General features: G+C 38.7%; 1 protein-coding gene across 4 annotated transcripts in view; it reads left to right on the top strand.

The window, feature by feature from the left end:
• Nucleotides 1–19,190, top strand: part of PRR16 (proline rich 16) — a 313,708-nt gene that overhangs the window by 1,010 nt on the left and 293,508 nt on the right. For 2 of the 4 annotated variants that reach the window (XR_005781270.1, XM_040444309.1), the window contains exon 1: nt 77–508. Coding sequence is in view for 2 of the 4 variants with exons in the window: in XM_040444309.1 (XP_040300243.1) it covers nt 350–508 (159 nt within the window). In the remaining 2 variants the exon portion in view is untranslated. Of the gene's footprint in view, nt 1–76; nt 509–19,190 lie in introns of those variants that run through there. The other 2 variants (XM_040444310.1, XM_040444311.1) reach the window with 2 other exon arrangements.

Genomic DNA, 19,190 nt, shown 5'->3' on the forward strand with positions numbered 1-19,190 from the left:
CTCCTCCCGCCGCCGCCCGCCGCTCTCGCGCACACACGCGCTCGCTCTCCGCGGGCGGGGAGCGAGCGCGTGTGTGCGCGAGAGCGGCGGGCGGCGGCGGGAGGAGGCGCAGGCGCGCTGCTCGCCCGTCTGCAGCCCCGCGCCCAGCGCCGCGTCTCGGGGAGTTGATGGCAGCACCACGGTGCGGCCGCCCTGCCGAGCGCCGAGCGCAGCCACCCGCCGCTGCCCGGGGAGCGTCCAAGATGCGGGGGGCTCGTGGCGGCAGCGGCCGCAGCAGCGCCAGGGACGGGGGCGCGCAGCAGCCTCCGCTCGCCCGCCTGTGCTGACCTGCCTCGCCTGCCCCCAGAGAATGTCAGCCAAGTCCAAGGGGACCCCCTCCTCGTCCTGTCCAGCCGAGGGACCGCCGGCAGCCTCCAAAACCAAGGTGAAGGAACAGATAAAGATCATCGTGGAGGATCTGGAATTAGTACTGGGCGACCTGAAGGACGTGGCCAAGGAACTTAAGGAGGTGAGAGGCGCGGGGGTGGGGAAGGAGTTCGTCACCTTTCGCCCCCTCGGGGTTCCGGTCCGGTTCTCAGTGGGGACCGCCAGATTTCTTAACTCCTAGCAAACTATAGAAGGACGCCTGCAGACGGACTTTCCTTGCTCCGGCGACTCCTGAAAAGAGTTGCTGCACTTTTTTTTTTTTTTTTTTCCTTTTTAATCAGGAAGAAATCAACTAGTGTTTTAATCGATGGACCCGGGATCGTGGGAAGGGCGAACCCGTGCGTGTCTCTGTATCTGTGCGTGTATTGTCGGGGAAGGGGGGCTCACCGGGGGTGTGTCGACAGAGGAAGAAATGAGCAGCCCGGCCGGAGCATGCAAAATGCTCCTGTCCTGCCCTCTTGCTCCCCCAGAGTCCTTTGGCAAGTCGCTCCTTGCCTGGCAGCCTCCCCAAGCCGGGGCTGGAGGGGGGCCGGGTTCCGGGCCCTGGGCCAGGCCGGGGAGGGCAGCCTGGGGGAAGCTCGGCTCTGGCTCCCCTCCCCGCCTCCCGAGCTGCGCTGGGTGGAAGGCGACCGGGGCTGCAGGCAGGGCAGCCCAGACTTGGGGATGGAGACGGTGGTCTGGGACTTTCTCACTTTCGCAGTTCCTGAAGCATCCCCTGCCCTCCTAACGTCGCTCCCCGTAACTCCGGGCCTTCCCGCCACCCCACCTCCTGCGATGCTCCCATCTTGTAGCCGCTTGGCTTTGAACCGGGGGAGTGGGGCGCGTGGGTGAGCGTGTGCGCGTGTGTGGTGTGTGTGCACCGGGGTCCTGCCACTTGGCGTCCTGGCTCTTGCCAACCGGACTGTTTGGGTTCTTTCCCGCTGCCCCTTCACCCTCACCCTCTGTTCCACTTCTGGCCTCCCACCCCTACCCCTGTGATCAGGATTGAAAGCAGCCGGGGAGGTGTCGGGGCTGAGGCTGCGTAACTCCGGCTGCTGCTCCAGGCGAGGGGGGTGGGGGAGGGGTGGGGTCGCCCGCGAGCCCGGCCGGGCGGCAGCTGGTGGCTTCGCGGAGCTGGTGGCCGAGTCCTAGCCCGCTGTTCATCTCCCTAAGGACGGCTGGTGCGGTTCTCGGTCCGGGCGTCCGCACCCGCAGTTGTGCGAGAGCTCAGACTGTAACTTCTAAGGTGGTGGCCGCGGCGGGAAGTGAAGGAGTGGGGCAGACGCGAGGTCCAAAATTGTATTCCTGTTCATGAGGCCAAGTGGGAGGAGACTGAGGGTTGTTTGGATGTCTGGCCTCCAGAGATTAACCTCCTGCATCCAATTTCCAATCCAAACGTGAGGAAAGAGACCCTCCCCTCTCCCCCACAGCCCAACTCCCTTTCTCCCCCGATTTCCCATTACCTCTAGGAACTGAACTCCGCTTGTTACCGAATGAAAATCTGTTAAAATGGCCCATTCATTGGCAGGGTTCGGTTTGCCGGTGGCACATGCCATTTCTGTAGGTTGTTCCATAGAGCATAATTGCCACTGAGGTCCTGAGAGTGGAGATTGATACAGATGATCGGTGCAAGGATCTAACTTGTTCGTGTTTGCAGGGCTTTTCTGGGATCATTGCTTCACAACTGGTTGACAGATGGCGAGGTTATGCATTGACATTCAAGTCTAAAGATGCTGTTCGTTTCTTTGTTATTCTTTTATTTGACGTCTTTGGCAGGCTGTGTTTTCATCTGAAACATTATGGCGTTTTAAAAAATGAACAAATTTGGGCATGTTCCTTTTGGCAAAATTTTGTAGTAGTTGAGGTTTCTACGGTAGGAAGTGTGGGAAACCTTTATCAGCAAAGTCATGTGTTTACTGTCAAGGCAGGAGGCTGGAATTAAGAAAAAAGGCAGTCAAAAGTCTGCATTTATGGGCACATGCTTCCTTATGTTACGATTTGTCACTCCACTGTCTATTTTAGACAGAATAAATAAAGAGGAACTGCACATGGGCCTGGTTCTGCTTTGCCTCATTATTCTATAGGCTTTTGGAGACCAGATAGATCTACATTGAAACTTTTAACCTCCCTAAGACTCTTGATTAGAATCCCAAAGAAGGAAATCAGAAAATTTGTGGGTCTCTCTTTCCCTCTTTCTGTGTCTTCATTTATTTGAGGCTTTATAAGGGGAAAAAAAAACAAAAGCAGGTCCTTTATTAAGAGTATGGGAAAACGTAAATAATGTACAACCAAGTAAATGAAAGGATCTATCTTCCAGACAGATCCAGAAGTAAAATTTTGACTTAATGCTTTGGAATCTTTGATTGGCTGCCAGGGCCTTTTGTGTAAAAATCTTACCCTGAGAGTGAAATTTATGAATGATAAATGATGTCGTGGGATTGTTAATTACTTCTGTGAGGCTATCATCATCCTAGGTTTACGCACGGAGTTGTGTATGCTAAGGCTGAATCTCAGAGCATTGGTCATTTATGTAATGTGAATGATAGTTATTTTGAGAACAAATATTTATAGGGCATGTTTAACCTATGACATCTTGCAGTTGTCCAGCATTTATCTTTTGAAGATAATACTGCACATGTGATCGAACATATCTTTGATGTAGTTTTGTATGGAGGAGTAACTTAAAACTGTAAAATTGCAAACCTTGCTGGTCTCTAGATCTGTGACTTGTAAACATGAATTTCACTGTTCATCATTGGTTAGATTCAGTATTCTGGCAGTTTATCATTGGTATATATTGAACATAAACTGTTATATTTAGAATCTAATTCTTTTATTGTCAATGGTATGCCTTTAGGCCATACTCTATCTTGATATAAATTAGCCATGAGTTCTTATTAACTCGGAACAGAAATTAGAAATAAAAAAAGTGATTATGACTAGATCACTTTATCAGTCACCATATGGTATTTGTTTTTCTTTTCTGCTTTTTCTATTCTAAAAGGCAATATTCTTTTTTGAATATTCCATTCTTATTCTTACATAAACTCTGCACCAACAATACTGGACCTGTGTTGGAGGTTATTTTGAAATTGCTTTTCTTTTCAGAAGTTTTCTGGACTTGAGTCATTTGAAAATTCAGGTATTGGAGTCGGTTCGAACATAGTAGTGACTGCTTGAAACACGTTACTAATTAGGACAAAACTATGATGAGTGTCTTCTATGATTAGTTATTTACTGATCATTGCTTCATCATTTATAATTGGATTATATCTTGGAAGAAAAGGAACAGGATTTCTGGAAACTCTAAGGGCAGTTTTATTCTACCCTCGGTATTCAGTAAAATCTTAAATGATTTTCAGAAATAATGAGGATCTTTTGATCTTCTATAGTATAATGGAAAAGCCTTATGCATAATTCAGTGTATTTACTGAGTACCTACTATGTGCCAAGTACTGTATTATCTTTTCATGGCTACCAAGAAGAAGAATTTATAGTTTCTGGTCTCAGTGACCTCAAAACATCAGTTTGGGATGCATTTTAACTGTCTTTGAACATCACTAGTGTAAAAAGGCATTATTACTGCTTTTAGTGGCCACTCTCACTCTGATCTAATGGGCTTGAGAATAAAAAGCAGAATTGAGAATAAGAATTAGTATGTGTAGATTTATACAATGATATTTGCTGTGTACTTAGTAATGTAGCAAGACTTTGGTGAAGAATGTCAAAGCTTAAAAAGGATGATAAGACAGAATTTTAAGGACCTTACAATTTATTCAGATTGTCATGATTGACACAAATGGATCAATGCCACATACAGGAGATCACCTATCCAAGTCTTGAAACTGGATGTATTGAGTTTTTCATGAGGGATTAATCCTTTGGGGGGATGAAGAGTCAAAACAGAAGATTTTAGATCTTTTAGATGTGGTTACAATTTGAATAAGTAGAGAGGAGAAGAAATTAACAGGAAATAGCATTAGGATACAATATTAATCCATGATGCTTTTTTCTACACATTGGAAAAAAGAAAATAGTGGTGAAACTGGAGTTTTAGGGATAAAATTAGCCATCATTGGTTTATTAGGTGTGGGCATATACTTTTTTTATATTAAGAAAAATAGAAAAAACTACTTTTTAAAAATAGTTGTCAAATAATCTGACATCTTTGGGTATCGCTTTGCCTATTATTTTATGAAGATCTCACTGGTAAATTGTTTTGCATCAAATACTGTTGTTAATATGGTATCACAGATCTTGTTAGAAAGACACTGAAATACGTAGTAAAGAACCTTTTGATTTGGAAACAAAATTCATTGCTGCTTTAGCTATATTCTCATTTAGTTTAGACTCATTATAATTTTGCACTATTTTGCCATGTTTCACTTTATAATGTGAAGTAATAAGGCTGCTAATAGGTTGAATATATGCATATGTTACATATTTGTTTAATGAGTATAATTTATTAAATTTAAATATTTGATAAATATGATTATATATGTGTATTTAGATACACACATTATATATATATATATACATATATACATATGTATACATATATAATTTATCTATTTATTTATTGCTAAGCCTTTTAAGTAGATATGTCTCTCATAGAGAACCCAGTTAAGATGAGTTATTCTTTCTGCACCCTGGAATCACTTAGTGACTGGACTACTTAGGTGGGAAGCTATGTCAGTAGTGTGACTGTGGACTGGAAAGCACTCATGATTTTTCTTATGAGGTCATAAAGAGAAATAAATTAAACTTAAGTTTAATTTTGAAAAGTTTGGAACCCCACTGGAAACGGTCCATTTGGACACTGAGGGAAACAGAATTGACAGAATTAACAATTACCTGCAAAATATTTTTGTTCTTTGGGGTACCTGGGTGGCTCAGTCGGTTAAGCACCCGACTTCAGTTCAGGTCATGATCTCCTGGTCTGTGGGTTTGAGCCCAGCATCGGGCTCTGTGCTGACAGCTAGGAGCCTGGAGCCTGCTTCGGATTCTGTCTCCCTCTCTCTTTCCTCTCCATCCCTGTTCGTGCTCTGTCTCTCTGTGTCTCTCAAAAATAAACACTAAAAAAAAATTTTTTTAATATTTTGGTTTTTAAATGTTTTCCTCTTTTCAGATGGCTTATTCACATCAAGTTCTGTAGTTTATTGCTCTAGGAAATCCTACCAAATATTTTTTGGTTAATAAGTCCATGCATGTAAAATTCATTGCTAGAATAAATTATAGAGAATGATCTCTGGAATATTTTCCAAGTTCTAAAGTTGTGAATGAATGAAATTTCATAGTTCAATCAATTGTACCAATAACTATACTTTTACGACACTATGCAACAGTCTGACTCCTTAAACTCAAGTATATTTACAAAATGCTAAAATGGTTTTTTATTTTTCTTGTCTTAAGCATGACGGCTTAGCATGTTACTGGAAGAACGAATGGTTCTGAGAAAAGAAAGATAACCAATAACCATGTTTCACTGTCTCTATTTTCTATGCATTAAAGCCATTCAACACTCAAGGAATTAGCTGATAAGAAACTCAAGCAACCTTAAACCAATAAATAGATAATGTGCTTCAGGCAATAGTGAACTAAATAGATAATAAAACCAATGCAATAGGTTTCATGTTTACCTGGATTATGTTTTTTCTACCTTTGCTGTTTTGAGGATCTCAGGTATTTAAATCAAAATGTAGCAAAAGAGATAGAATTGCAAGTTTGAGTAAAACATATTTTATCAAACAAATTAAACTACAGATCCTTCCATGGAACTAGTTCATGAAAAATTTCGTGGGCAATTTTTGGGAATTAGAGGGCTCGAATTCTAATAGGCGCTAATTCAGTGCTGTTTGAAATGTGTGTAACCTACCTCATGCCGAAAATAGATTAGTAAACAGCAAACAGTACTTTTTTCTTTTAAAAAAGCTTAAAATTTATTTATGTATTTTATTAAGACTTTGTGGGGTTTTTTTAATCCAACTTAGGCTCACAGCAAAGTTGAGGTGAAGGCGCAGATTTCTGGATACCTCCTGCCTCCACACAATGCATTGTGTCCCCCATTATCAACATCCCCCACTGGAGTGGTGAATTTCTTAACAACTGATGAAGCTCTACTGACACATCATCATCACCCAAAGTCCACAGTTCATAACATGGCTCCTTCTTGGTGGTGTGCAGCTTTGGGTTTGGAAAAATGCATAAGGATGTGTGTCCATCTTATGGTATCATACAGAGTATTTTTATGGCCCTAAAAATGTTCCGCGCTCTACTTACGCATCCCTTCCCTAAACCCAACGCCATGGGTACTTTGTTTTAAAGAACTAATTTCATTTGTTTTTCTCATTTCAGAAGCAATAGAGTATATGAATATCATAGAAAGTTTGGAAAAAACTAAAAATACACAGAAAATTAAAATTATCTTTAATGTTAAATAGAAATAGATATGTTAAACACTTTGCTATATTTCCTTTCAATCGTTTTGTATGCATATTTTTAACATAGATGAAGTCATAAAATTATGAAATTTTATGCAGTGATATTTTTTGCTTTCTTAAGGAGTATTAGATCATAATGATTATATAGATCTGCTGTAAGTTACTGTATAAATCCTCGAATGTTGGACATTCTATCAATTTATGAATTTTTGTGATTGTTAAATATCACTAAAAATTTTTAAACTGCTCTGGCAATGAAAACTGCTAAGAGCTAGATTTTTACTCTCCGCCTTTGTACTCTTTAAGTATATTTAGTTATATTAAATCTTCTAATACTCAAAACAGGCATATGAGAAAGGTACTACCATTATGCCATTTTACAGATGAGAAAACAGAGGCCAGAGATAAGTCACTTGCCCAAGGTCACTTGGGAGACTTCAATGCCAGGCATTTTAGTGCTAGAGCCCCGACATTTAACCACTAAGCTCTATGACTTTTCCTAATTGGTTGTTGTTGTTGTTGTTGTTTACATTTTCTTAGAAGTCAAGAGTGTAAAAGTGTTTGAGATTTTGATCCATATTAACAGTTTTCCGGGGAATTTTTACAAATTTTTCTCCCAGCAGCATTATATATAGACATTGTTTCTTTTCTTCTTTCTTTAGGTAAAATTAACATACAATGTTATATTAGTGCCAGATATATAATGTAATGATTCAACAGTTCTGTAAGTTTCTCAGTGCTCATCAAGATAAATTTACTCTTAATCCCCTTCATCTAGCTCACCTATCCCCTCACCCCTCTCCCCTCTGGCAACCACTGTGTATTTAAAGAGTGTTTTCTTTTGTTTGTCTTATTTGCTTTCTTTGTTTTTTGTTCTGTTTCTTAAATTCCACCTATGTGCAAAATCATAGGGTATTTGTCTTTCTCTGACTTTTCACTTAGCATTATGGACCTCCAGGTCCGTCCATGTTGCAAATCACAAGATTTCATTCTTTTTATGGCTGAATAGTATTCCACAGCATATATATCCCACATCTTCTTTATCCACTCATCTATCGGACACTGCTTTTTAAAATTTTATGTGAAGCTAATAGATCTTTTTATTTTTGTTTTGTAGTTAATTATTAATTTGTGGTAACAGTCATTGGTTTTGTGACTTGGCACTCAATTTTGGGCACCAGTCTCAAGTCAGAATTAACAGTGAGTTGATTAGACCTTGAAATTTGCATCATCCAAATAAATATGTGCTGCAGAATTAATCCTGGCCTATTTAGTATTAAAAAATGTTAATAAAATACTACTTAGTTTTTTTATATTATGACAGCAAATAAAGGAGCAACTAATACGGGAGCTTACTAATATATAGTATTGTGTGCTGCTGTTTCAAATTAATTGGAAAACTTTTATTTTCTTTTGATGCTATCAAACGGTCTCAGAAGGGATGCAGTATCCTTAAGTTTTCTGAGATGTTTGGAGTTTCATAGCATTCTGCTATGACTGATGAAGAGAAAAGCTTGTTTAACTCTCTACCAGACACAAACTTATTGACCCGACTAAAAGGTCACGTGTATTTTTATAATTAGATTTCTCATGTTATTTTTGGTGATGTCAATTGTAAGCCACCCCTCTTCCCATGTACATAAGGGATACAAGAAATAACTTTATTCTAAAATCTTGTTTTTTACCAATATAATATTAATAGAAATGTTTTCATTTTATGCAAAGTTAGTTCATTAGGAAGAACTGCTTTAAACTAAAATTTCCTGTAAGATCTGGGAACCTAGAGTAAGTGCTTCTTTGGCACTAAGTGCTAGAAAGTAACATTAATTAAAAGGAGGAAATAGACATATCTAGGTAATGTCCCAGCAAAGCACACTCACAAGGTGGCCTGTCAACTCAGGACAGATGTAGCCTTACATGGCCTTTTTATTTTTGAGAATGAAAGAAGATGCAGATTCTAAAGGAAGTGAGCTTCTAGACCCCGCTCTAGGTAAAAACATTGCCAATTTGAAGACAGAACTTATATTTATGATTTTTGTCTTCTCTCTTGCTGCTTTGCAAATGCTACTTCAAATTGGCATTTGGGATAAATGCTTACTTGTAGAATAATTGAAGTGAGCCAAATTACATACCTGTGCCCAATGAGTCAGTTATTATCGTGTTTGGCACACTATAAACAGATTCTCAGCTACAGATAATGTGCGCCATACTTGCTTAGAGAAAACAAATTTAATGATTTCCAACAGGCTCCCTTCTCTAGTACTACACAAAAGCTAACAGGTATGTTGGCCTTTATTTGCCTCTTGCCTAGTATCAAATCTTATCCTAAGATTTCCAACTGTATTCATGTTGTGGAAAAATAACAAGTTAATATCTATATCTATCTATCTATCTACTATCTATCTATCTATCTATCTATCTATCTATCTATCTACTTATCTATATTATCTATAGACATAGATATATATCAAACTAATTACCTTGTATCAGTGATTCTTAATTTTTCCTCCCATATAACAGAGCCCTTTGAAAGTTGGACAAAATCATGGATATTTCTCCTGGAACAAAAGCTCACAAGAAAATAAGGTTTCACAGATACTGAGGGAATCTTGGGTAGGTGAGAACAACTCTGGTGAGGAGACAAAACAAATGATTGCTTGTGTGTTTTGTTTTCATTTTTAATTTTCAGGTAGTTACTTGAAACCCAGCTCCGTAATTTTCAAGATCAAAAGTCCTGGGTATATAAAAAGAAAACAAAAGAAATACTGATGGCTGTAATCTGATGGCTTTTGTGCCAGGGAGCAAATGGGTAGTTTATCCACAGTTTACTTCAGATACACACACACACACACACACACACACACACACACACACACACACTTCGCTATTCTCCCCAGAGTATAGAAAGCTTATGTGTCTAAAGGTTATGTGACAGATATATCATACGCAGGACAAAATGTTTCCAGAACTTATTGTAAATTAAGCATATTCTCTTAAAACTGGTCCCAAAAAAGTATTTTTCCTTCCCTGCATGACATTATTTCATGAAGTAAGAAAGATTTATTGAATACTTGGTTTATGTAAGATACTATGCTGTAGACGATGAAGCATACAATCATGAATAAGCTTAAGGGACTGCACCTGAAGAAGGTCATCTATCATAGGGAACCACCTCTTCCAGTGTGAAAGAAGGCTCTCTAAAGCAATGTGGAATGTGTAAAGGGCCATAATGTTAATTCTAGAATGAAGAATGATGGGAGAAACATTCATGTCACTTACCATTTTAATTGATTTCTTTCTGCTTAGGACACTGCTTAGTAAAATGTGTGGTAACTCCTGTAATGATACCTAATAATTTGGGGATATGAGCACAAGCCTTTCCAATTCATACATTTGTCGCTTGGTTATTCCACGTTAGAACAGTATTCTTGGATATGATGTTAATATATTATAACATCTCAATTCACATTACAAACACCAGAAATCTCTTTGTGAGACAAATCTCTCCCAGTGTTCTCCATTGCCAAGTAAACATGTATGTGGTTGGAAACAATCAGCAGCCAGTTACTGTTCTCTGTAAAATTTGTTAAAATAAATCATTAATATTTTACATACATTGGGGCAACCAAACTTATGTTAGTATGTAATTTAAACATTTTAATTAAATTTCAGTAAAACAGCTAAAAACTGTGACCATGGCTGAAAAAGCTATCTGGGTAACCATTTCTTTTTTACTTTTGATGATAGTGATAAAACAATAATTGAAAATAACTTGTAATTTTTTTATTAAAAAAAATTGTTAATGTTTATTTTTGAGAGAGGGAAAGAGAGAGAGAGAGCTAGCAAATGGGGGAGGTGCAGACAGAGAGGGAGACACAGAATCTAAAGCAGTCTCCAGGCTCTGAGCTGTCAGCACAGAGCCCAATGCAGGCCTTGAAGTCACGAACCATGAGATGATGACCTAAGCCGAAGTTGGGCACTCAACTGATGGAGCCACCCAGGTGTCCCAGAAAATAACTTGTGATCTTAAAACTTAAGTATCAGCAATAAGTTTATTCCATTATATAGAATAAAGTTTAAATTTTATTATCCTTTGATTGGATAGCTGGGTGTTTTTGACAAATATTTGGAATTACGTTTTTTTTTTTTTTTTAAATAATAGAAAAATTCTGAGGCTCTGTCATACAGGGAGGGTAACATCATGTAGACAGGGAAGTTCTCAGCCAGACCAGTTGATTTCATATTGCTCTGCTGTGCAGTATTGGACATGTTTCTTAATGTCACTCTGACTTCATTTCCTCTTTAAAATAGCAGTGGTAATGATAATATTACCTACATTAAAGACTCGGTATAGAGATTGAAAGACTAATTATATATAAATCACTTTATTAAAACAGTTCTCATGAATAGAGTGAGCACTGTATATGTATCTGTAATTATTGTTACTATTCCTTGAATTTGTCTGAGCCTCTTTATCCATTTACTCAACAAACACTTGTTTGGAACCTACTGTATGCCAGGCACTTTTCTTGTTGCTGGGGATATAGTGACCTAGAAAAGAGACATAATTGCTTCATGGAGCATACACAGAGGTTGGGGAGGGCATGAGGAAGACAGACCAACATAATTGTCAAGCCACGTCAAATACTCAAAATCCACAAGTCCTGTAAAACAAGAGAAGATTATAATGGGAAGAGCAGTCACAGAGACGAGGTACCGTTTTAAATAGGATGGTCCAGAATAAGCCTGGCTGAGAAACACACATGACGATGTCAGAGGAAAAGCTTGAAGGTGAAGGCATATCCTGTGTGTATATGTAGGGGAGCCCTTCTCCAGGTGGAGGGAACTGCAGTCCCAGGCCCTCACGGGAAGCATGTGTGCTGGGTATTTGCAGAAGAACAAGGACGCCACTGTGTCAGGAGCGTATGTGCAGGCATCAGAGGGACACAGAGCAACATGTCTGAGGATTAACACTCTTGGAGTCAGATGGGGGCTTTGTAGTTTTGATCAGAAGAGTGACTGGATCTGATCTGTTTCCATGTTTTCCTCTTTACCTTTAATCTCTAGTTCAGGCTTCCTCAAACAAGGCTTTATTGACATTTAGGGCAGAAAATTCTCTGGTGTTGAAGGCTGTCCTATGCATCGTAGGGTATTTAGTAGCACCTCTGGCCTCTACTAACTAGATGCAACCAAACATGTCCGTGTGAGAACTAAAGATGTTCCTAGACGTTCCAAATGTCTCTTGAGGCGGTGGAGGAGGAGTCATTGTGGTTGAGAATGATTGCTATAGCTCTGCCTTCTTATTCCCTGTTACTTAATATTGCTTTTTATTTATTTATGCTCTTACTTGGTGTTTATCCTTCAAGCATTGGGACTTTGTGTTTCTTTCCTATCTTGTATTCTCTTTCTCACCTTTTTAATGAACCATTATCTCTGTTTTTTTTTTCCCCTAAATTTACCTGATTCTTTTTTCCTTCCCTGAACTTACTTTTATTTATTTATTTATTTATTTTTATAAAGTTTATTTATTTTGAGAGAGAGGGTATGAACAGGGGAGGGGCAGAGAGAGAATCTCAAGCAGGCTCCACACCGTCAGCACGGAGCCTCATGTGGGGCTCAAACCAATGCACTGTAAGATCATGACCTGAGCTGAAACCAAGAGTCAGACACTTAACCAACTGAACCACCCAGGTGCCCCTCACTGAGCCTACTTTTAAAAGGCACATTCTCATTTCCATTCATCACTTCCCCCATCTCATTTTCCATTCTTCACAAAGAAAAATTAACCTGATGAATTTGAAGCAATTGAACGGCATGTCTATTTTACAATTTGGGGAAAGGAAGAGAGACTCAGAAGGGACAATGGCAGTGGCCAAGGCTAAGTGCTCCTGTTCTTGCCACTCATGGTTCCTGGGCAAGGTCAATAGCAACCTTGACTGGAAGGAGGGGCTCTTCACCTCAACTGTCAATGTGTTCAGGCTTCTGCTGCCTGTTCCACTTCTATAGAAATAGGAGAGGTTTGAATGGTGTCTCAGCTCTGGGGCATAGCACAGGTTACAGAATAAATACGATGATGGTGATGATGATGATGGTGATGATGGTGAAGGAGGAGAAGGAAGAGAAGGAGGAGAATGAGAAGAACAAGAACAAGAATGTGACTACATCTGTTCAGGTACCAGGAGCTGTTCTGAGTTAATTCATTGAATCACCCTCATTAGTTAACCTGTGAGGCTATTACAAGGTTATTATGAGGTTGCTCTATGTACGGAGAAGCTGAGACAGAGAGGTTCACTCATGGAGAGCAAATGGTGGAGTTGGACTTTGAATATTTCTCCCTTTAAACCATCGTCCATCATCAGCTCCTCACTTTCCAGCAGGAACACAGTTTCTCTTCTGTGACTGGGTTTTTAACTTCAGTATCATCTCTTTTTCCTTTCCTTCCTCCTCTCCCTTCTCTACTTCATCTCTCGCTTTCCACTTTCTTGTTCTTCCCTTCTGTCTCCTCCTCTTCTCTTCCACATTTTTTTGTTCCCTTCTTTTTCCTTTGGTTTCTGATCAACTTCTTTGCTATAACCCAAGGTCTTACTCATTTATTCATCAGTTTTCTTTGAATGCCTACTCTAAGCAAGGCAATGGAAATAACATAGTAAGCAATGTATGCATGACCCCTCCCATGTGGAACTTACATGTTAGTGGGGGGCCGTCATTTCAAATGAAGACAGAACTAATATTTATTAAGGAGCATCAAGGGCACAGAGAGAAAAGTACATGATGCAACAAGAGCATAACATCACTGATGAGTCTTGTATATTTTTGCTAAACAGGGGATTTCACATTGGCTGCTGCCTTCCTTCCCATGGCCACCTCTCTAATCCCTTTGTGGTAAACTTCATGGATGATGTTTTAATAGCCCTACCACTAATCTCTCTCCTTTGTTCTCTGCCAATTCATCCTCTAAACACAGGCGAGATTAATCTTCTTAATGTGCTGCTTTCTTCGGGCCACTCCCCTGCTTAAAAGATCGTACACTATCCTCCTGATACTTAAAATGTCAAATGAACAAACCCAGCCTCCCAGCTTGACATCAGGGTCCCATGTTTCCTATTTGGCTTTATCTCTGGCTTCCCTTCAGTGAGTAACTGGGATGGAGTAACCATCCCTGACAATCATGACACCATCTCAATTTTTTACCTGACTTGCATTCTATAGTCTTCATGTTTCGAGTCACTGTGTCACTGCTTTGCATCGCTGGTGTTGTTAACGACTCTTCCTTATTTGTGCCTTTTTCAAAAGATCTAGTAATTTTTTTCTCTTTTAATTACTAACCATGTCATCTTCAGTAAAGCATTTTTAGGGGCATCTGGGTGGCTCAGTCAGTTAAGTGTCTGATTTCAGCCCAGGTCATGATCTCACGTTGTGGGTTTGAGCCCTGCATTGGACTCTGTGCTGACAGCTCAGAGCCTGGAGCCTGCTTCAGATTCTGTCTCTCTCTCTCTCTCTTTGCCATTCCCCCTCATCTCAAAAATAAATAAAAATTAAAAATATTTTTAAATTAAAAAAACATTTTTAAAGTCTCACTCTTGTTGTCTGTTGAGGAATTTGAACTTGAGGGTCCATTTCCCAGTAATAGTTATTAAAGGTGTTAAGGGTTGAAATCCAGTCATTCCACATATGCAGGAGAGCCTGCTTCTGATTATCTACTCAAGAAAATCATTAAGAATCTTCCACATCTCTTCTATACCTTCACTTTTTCACTCTGGTCCAGAGGATTCCCCTCGGCATACAAATGAAAATAAAGATGATAGTACAATCCTTTCCTGACCTGACTCGCCATGAAAATTACCATCCTAATTCCTAGTTTCCCTTTACAAAACCTGAAGAGTCTTCTCTTCTTACTATCACCTCTTTGTCTAAACTCAGGCTGTTATTGTCTAAATTTAGGCTGATCAGACATATGCTGTAACCACTGGACCACACCGGCCTCTATCTAGGTTGTCAGTGAATCCTCATTTAATCATACTTGATTTCAAATCCTCACTTTATTTAATCTATTGGCAGCATTTGACAGTCTCCTTAATATTCTGTCTTCACTTGGCTTGAAGAATGCTATGCTTTTCTCACCTGATTTTCCTTTTTCTGTTACCTTTACTTATTCCTCCTCTCAGATATCTGAATACAAATTTTGATCCTCTTTTGAAAAACAAAAAACAAAAAAACTATTTACACTCTTCTTCTTGGTGTTTGTATTCACTCTTGTGGTTAAATTCCATGTACAGGTCCATGATTTCCAAATTCGTATTCCAAATTCCTGAAGCAATAGCTGTCATGTGAGCTGTGCTCATTTAGCAAATTAATGAATAACTGGATCCCTTCAGACTCTTTTTCCATCAAAGTTCTCACAGACCCAACCATTCCCTTTACTTTCCACTGCATATCTACTAGTTCCAAAGAAGCGAGTTTATAGTAGATGCTTATTAAACAACTTCTGCATGGATTTTTTCATCTTCCAATTACATGTGCTTATAGTTTGTAGGTTGGCTGGAGGGAGCTTTTGTTTTCCCTCCTTTGATTTCAGAATCTACTTAACCACACTAAATGCACCTCATTCAACTCAACCCACATTCTTAACTTTTGAAATGAACAAAGGACCTCCCAGTAATAGCACATACAGTGAATGCTTACTTTGTGTGAGGCAGGCTATTAAAAAAAATGTTTTTTTAAGTTTATTTATTTAGAGTGGGTAGGGAGGGACAGAGAAGAGAGAGAATCCCAAGTAGGTTCCACACTGTCAGTGCAGAGCCTGACATGGGGCTCTATCCCACAAACCGTGACATCATGACCTGAGCCGCCAAAATCAAGAGTTGGATGCTTAGCTTTCTGAGCCACCCAGGTACCCTGAGTGTTAAAAAAATATTAATTCCTCAAGTCTTCATGCTTATAACCACCCAACCTTTGGTTCCATGTTATCCCTCCCAAACAGAAACTCTGGAGACACCTTGTCTCTATAAAACCCTAAATGAAGTGTAACCTCTGGTCTTCACCACCAGATAAAAGTCTGGCTCTGATTTGAAAGTGCCCATTATTCCCTTAGGCTCAGAGATGTCATTTTAAACTCTTTGAAGTGCTTCAGATATAATTCTGCTCTCTTCTAAAAATGAGAAAGTATGTCTACTTTTTACAGAATTCACTGTGTTTTGCTGCTTTTTGAATATTGTGTACCTTTCTTCCCAGGAGGCATTTATAAATTTTAAATTAACTGGAAAATGACATAGAAAAAGGGATAATTGATACTGTTTAAAAACATTTTAATCATTCTACCATGTCCATAAGAAATAAGCCAGCAGTTTGTTGCAAAGACCCAATATTATGTAAAACACCCAAGAACTAGGTAATATCAGTATTTGGCTTCTTTTTCTTCTTTTTCTTTTATGTACTCCCTCTAGTGTTCAAAAGTATGAGTACTTAAAATTAGCCTATTGAGATACTGAAGGATGCACATTAATGTAGAAATAGGGCCTTCTTAACGTTGTTATTGTTGTTGTTGTTGTTGTTATTTTGTGCAGGAGGTTATATTGTCCAGTTACTGAACTTTCAATGTATTATATAAAAAACATATTCCCTCTTCCACTTTCCTGTGGCGATCTGGTCTTGTCTGTTTTTTCACGTGTATATTTTCAGTCCATCTGCTTCAGTGAAGGGAGAATATTGAACTTCTTGGATTCCATCTTTAAAGACAAGACCATATTGAAAAATTGTCTTCAATTTTAAAACTAAACTCTAGGTTTTAGTTGGGCAATTTGGATATGAACAGAAACCTTTTCACATGCTAAATACAAAGTGAAAAAGAAAACCTATATGAACTAGAGAAATATGTTTGTACATAGAAATTAAAATATTTAAATAGTTGACATCAGATTTCTTTAATATATTGAAATATTATGTAAATGTAATGGTTTTACACTACCTTAAGAAATAACCACAATATCCCTAGGAGTAACAAATGAGTGAAAAGAAGTGATATATATTATTGTCATTTACTATAAAATATTAATGATTTCTTAACACATATAGAAAATAAGATAACTAAATTATTACTATTTGTCAAGTTTTAAAAATCAGAGACTCTTGTTTGAAGTTAATTTTTTTTTCAATTTTTATTTTAATGTTTTTATTTATTTTTGAGACAGAGAGAGACAGAGCATGAGCAGGGGAGGGACAAAAAGGGAGGGAGACAGAATCCGAAGCAGGCTTCAGACACTGCGCTGTCAGCACAGAGCCCAACACGGGGCTCAAACCCACGGACTGTGAGATCATGACCTGAGCTGAAGTCGGATGCTCAACTGACTGAGCCACCCAGGTGCCTCTGAAGTTAATCTTTCTAAATTACATATAATTATGTCACTTATATTTGGTTAACGCCCTCCAGTCATTAAAGTACTTTGATACCTACTATTTCAGTTACTCATTATCATATGATATAAAAAAATAGACTAAGTTACTTTTAGTGACTCTAGAGATACTGTTTTTTGTCTACTCTGTGGAATTTATGTTCAATACTTGAGCCTTGTTCATACCAGGCTATCTTGTATGCCCTCGAGGACTTAACTTTTTTTTTTTTTTTTTAATATGTAGAATAACATGGCACAACATACCTCTTTGGGGTTGTTTCATTACAGACAGTGTGCACCACGTTGAGAGCTTAACATCTCCTTCCTGAAGTCACAAATACTTATAATGTCTAATGAATTCCATTGCTCACCAGTAAGTAGCCTTTTAGGTTACCTGGGTTCTCATAGTCTCCGTATTGAATACTGGGTTGGCCAATAACACTTCTAGGGTATTTTTTCATAGGGGTTGGGGGGAGGGATAGTTATCAAAAAAACTGTCCAAATTCTTATCCATAATGCCTTTATTTTTGTCATTTCACTAAAAAGTGGTCATATCTTGTATAGTGATAATTTATTTATTATCAAACACAGTAAACTCCTATGTTCTCATATTTAGCTCTTTCTTAGACTTCAAATGTTTCTGGGGTGCCTGGGTGGCTTGGTTGGTTAAGTCTCCTACTTCAGCTCAGGTCATGATCTCATGGTTTGTGAGTTCAAGCCCTGTGTCTGGCTTTGTGCTGACAGCTCAGAGCCTGGAGCCTGCTTGGGAGTCTGTGCCTCCCTCTTTCTCTGTCTATCCCCTGCTTGTGCTCTGTCGCTCTCTGTCTCTCAAAATTAAATAAAAATGTTAAAATTAAAAAACAATTTGAAATGTTTCTAACAATATGATATTATTATTAGTTCTTGATCTTGTGACTTCTTTCCTCAGGAAAATTAATAAAGAAAAAGAAATTTAATGAAGAAGAATTGATACCTGAACATAGTTGTGTAGTTGCATAGAGAAAAGAAAAACAGAACAAGGGTTAGCATTCAATGGAAAATATAACAAAAAACTTGTGATGTTTAGAGTTACATAATTATTGTTATAATATTTAGTGAACTTAAAGGTAGACTGTTATTACTAAGTTGACACAGAATGATGATTGTTTTAAATTATGAAGAAATCTAAACCAGTTGGGTATTTTTTAGTCATAAAATTGGATCTCATTTGCAATTATAATATGAAATTGTCTTATTTCATGCTATTACTAACAGTAAAGATATGAGGGCTGATTGAATTCATGTCTTCAAATTCCTCCTCTAAGCCACCCTGTATAGTACTCCTCAACTTAACATTGATCTCAAGTATTTTTTAGCCATAAAGTACATAGCAGACACCACTTTAGCTGACTTACTTCCCTTTGTTATTTGTTAATTTTCAAGATACTTTAAACACACTTTACCAGCCTTTTAAAATATATGATTATAGGGGCGCCCGGGTGGCTCAGTCGGTTGAGCGTCCAACTTCGGCTCAGGTCATGATCTCACGGTCCGTGAGTTCCAGCCCCGCGTCGGGCTCTGTGCTGATGGCTCAGAGCCTGGAGCCTGTTTCAGATTCTGTGTCTCCCTCTCTCTCTGACCCTCCCCCGTTCATGCTCTGTCTTTCTCTGTCTCAAAAATAAATAAACGTTAAAAATAAATAAATAAATAAATAAATAAATAAATAAATAAATAAATAAAATATATCATTATAGATACTTTCCATTATTAGTATAGGAGAAGTATTTAGTACATATGTATGCATGATAACATTGTATAGGAAGTCTTTGGGAGATTGTTTTTTGAAAGTAGAGTTAAAAATGTTAATACATTAATATTTTCCCTATAAATTATAGAAAGCATATTAATTTTATAATGTAGGTGGGAAGTGATGCATTAACATTGCTGGGAATATAATTTAAAAATAAGATGGTTCTGT

This window comes from Herpailurus yagouaroundi, unplaced genomic scaffold (genome assembly GCF_014898765.1).
Source record: "Herpailurus yagouaroundi ecotype Mexico unplaced genomic scaffold, PumYag 192, whole genome shotgun sequence".
In the NCBI taxonomy this organism is placed as follows: domain Eukaryota; kingdom Metazoa; phylum Chordata; class Mammalia; order Carnivora; family Felidae; genus Herpailurus; species Herpailurus yagouaroundi.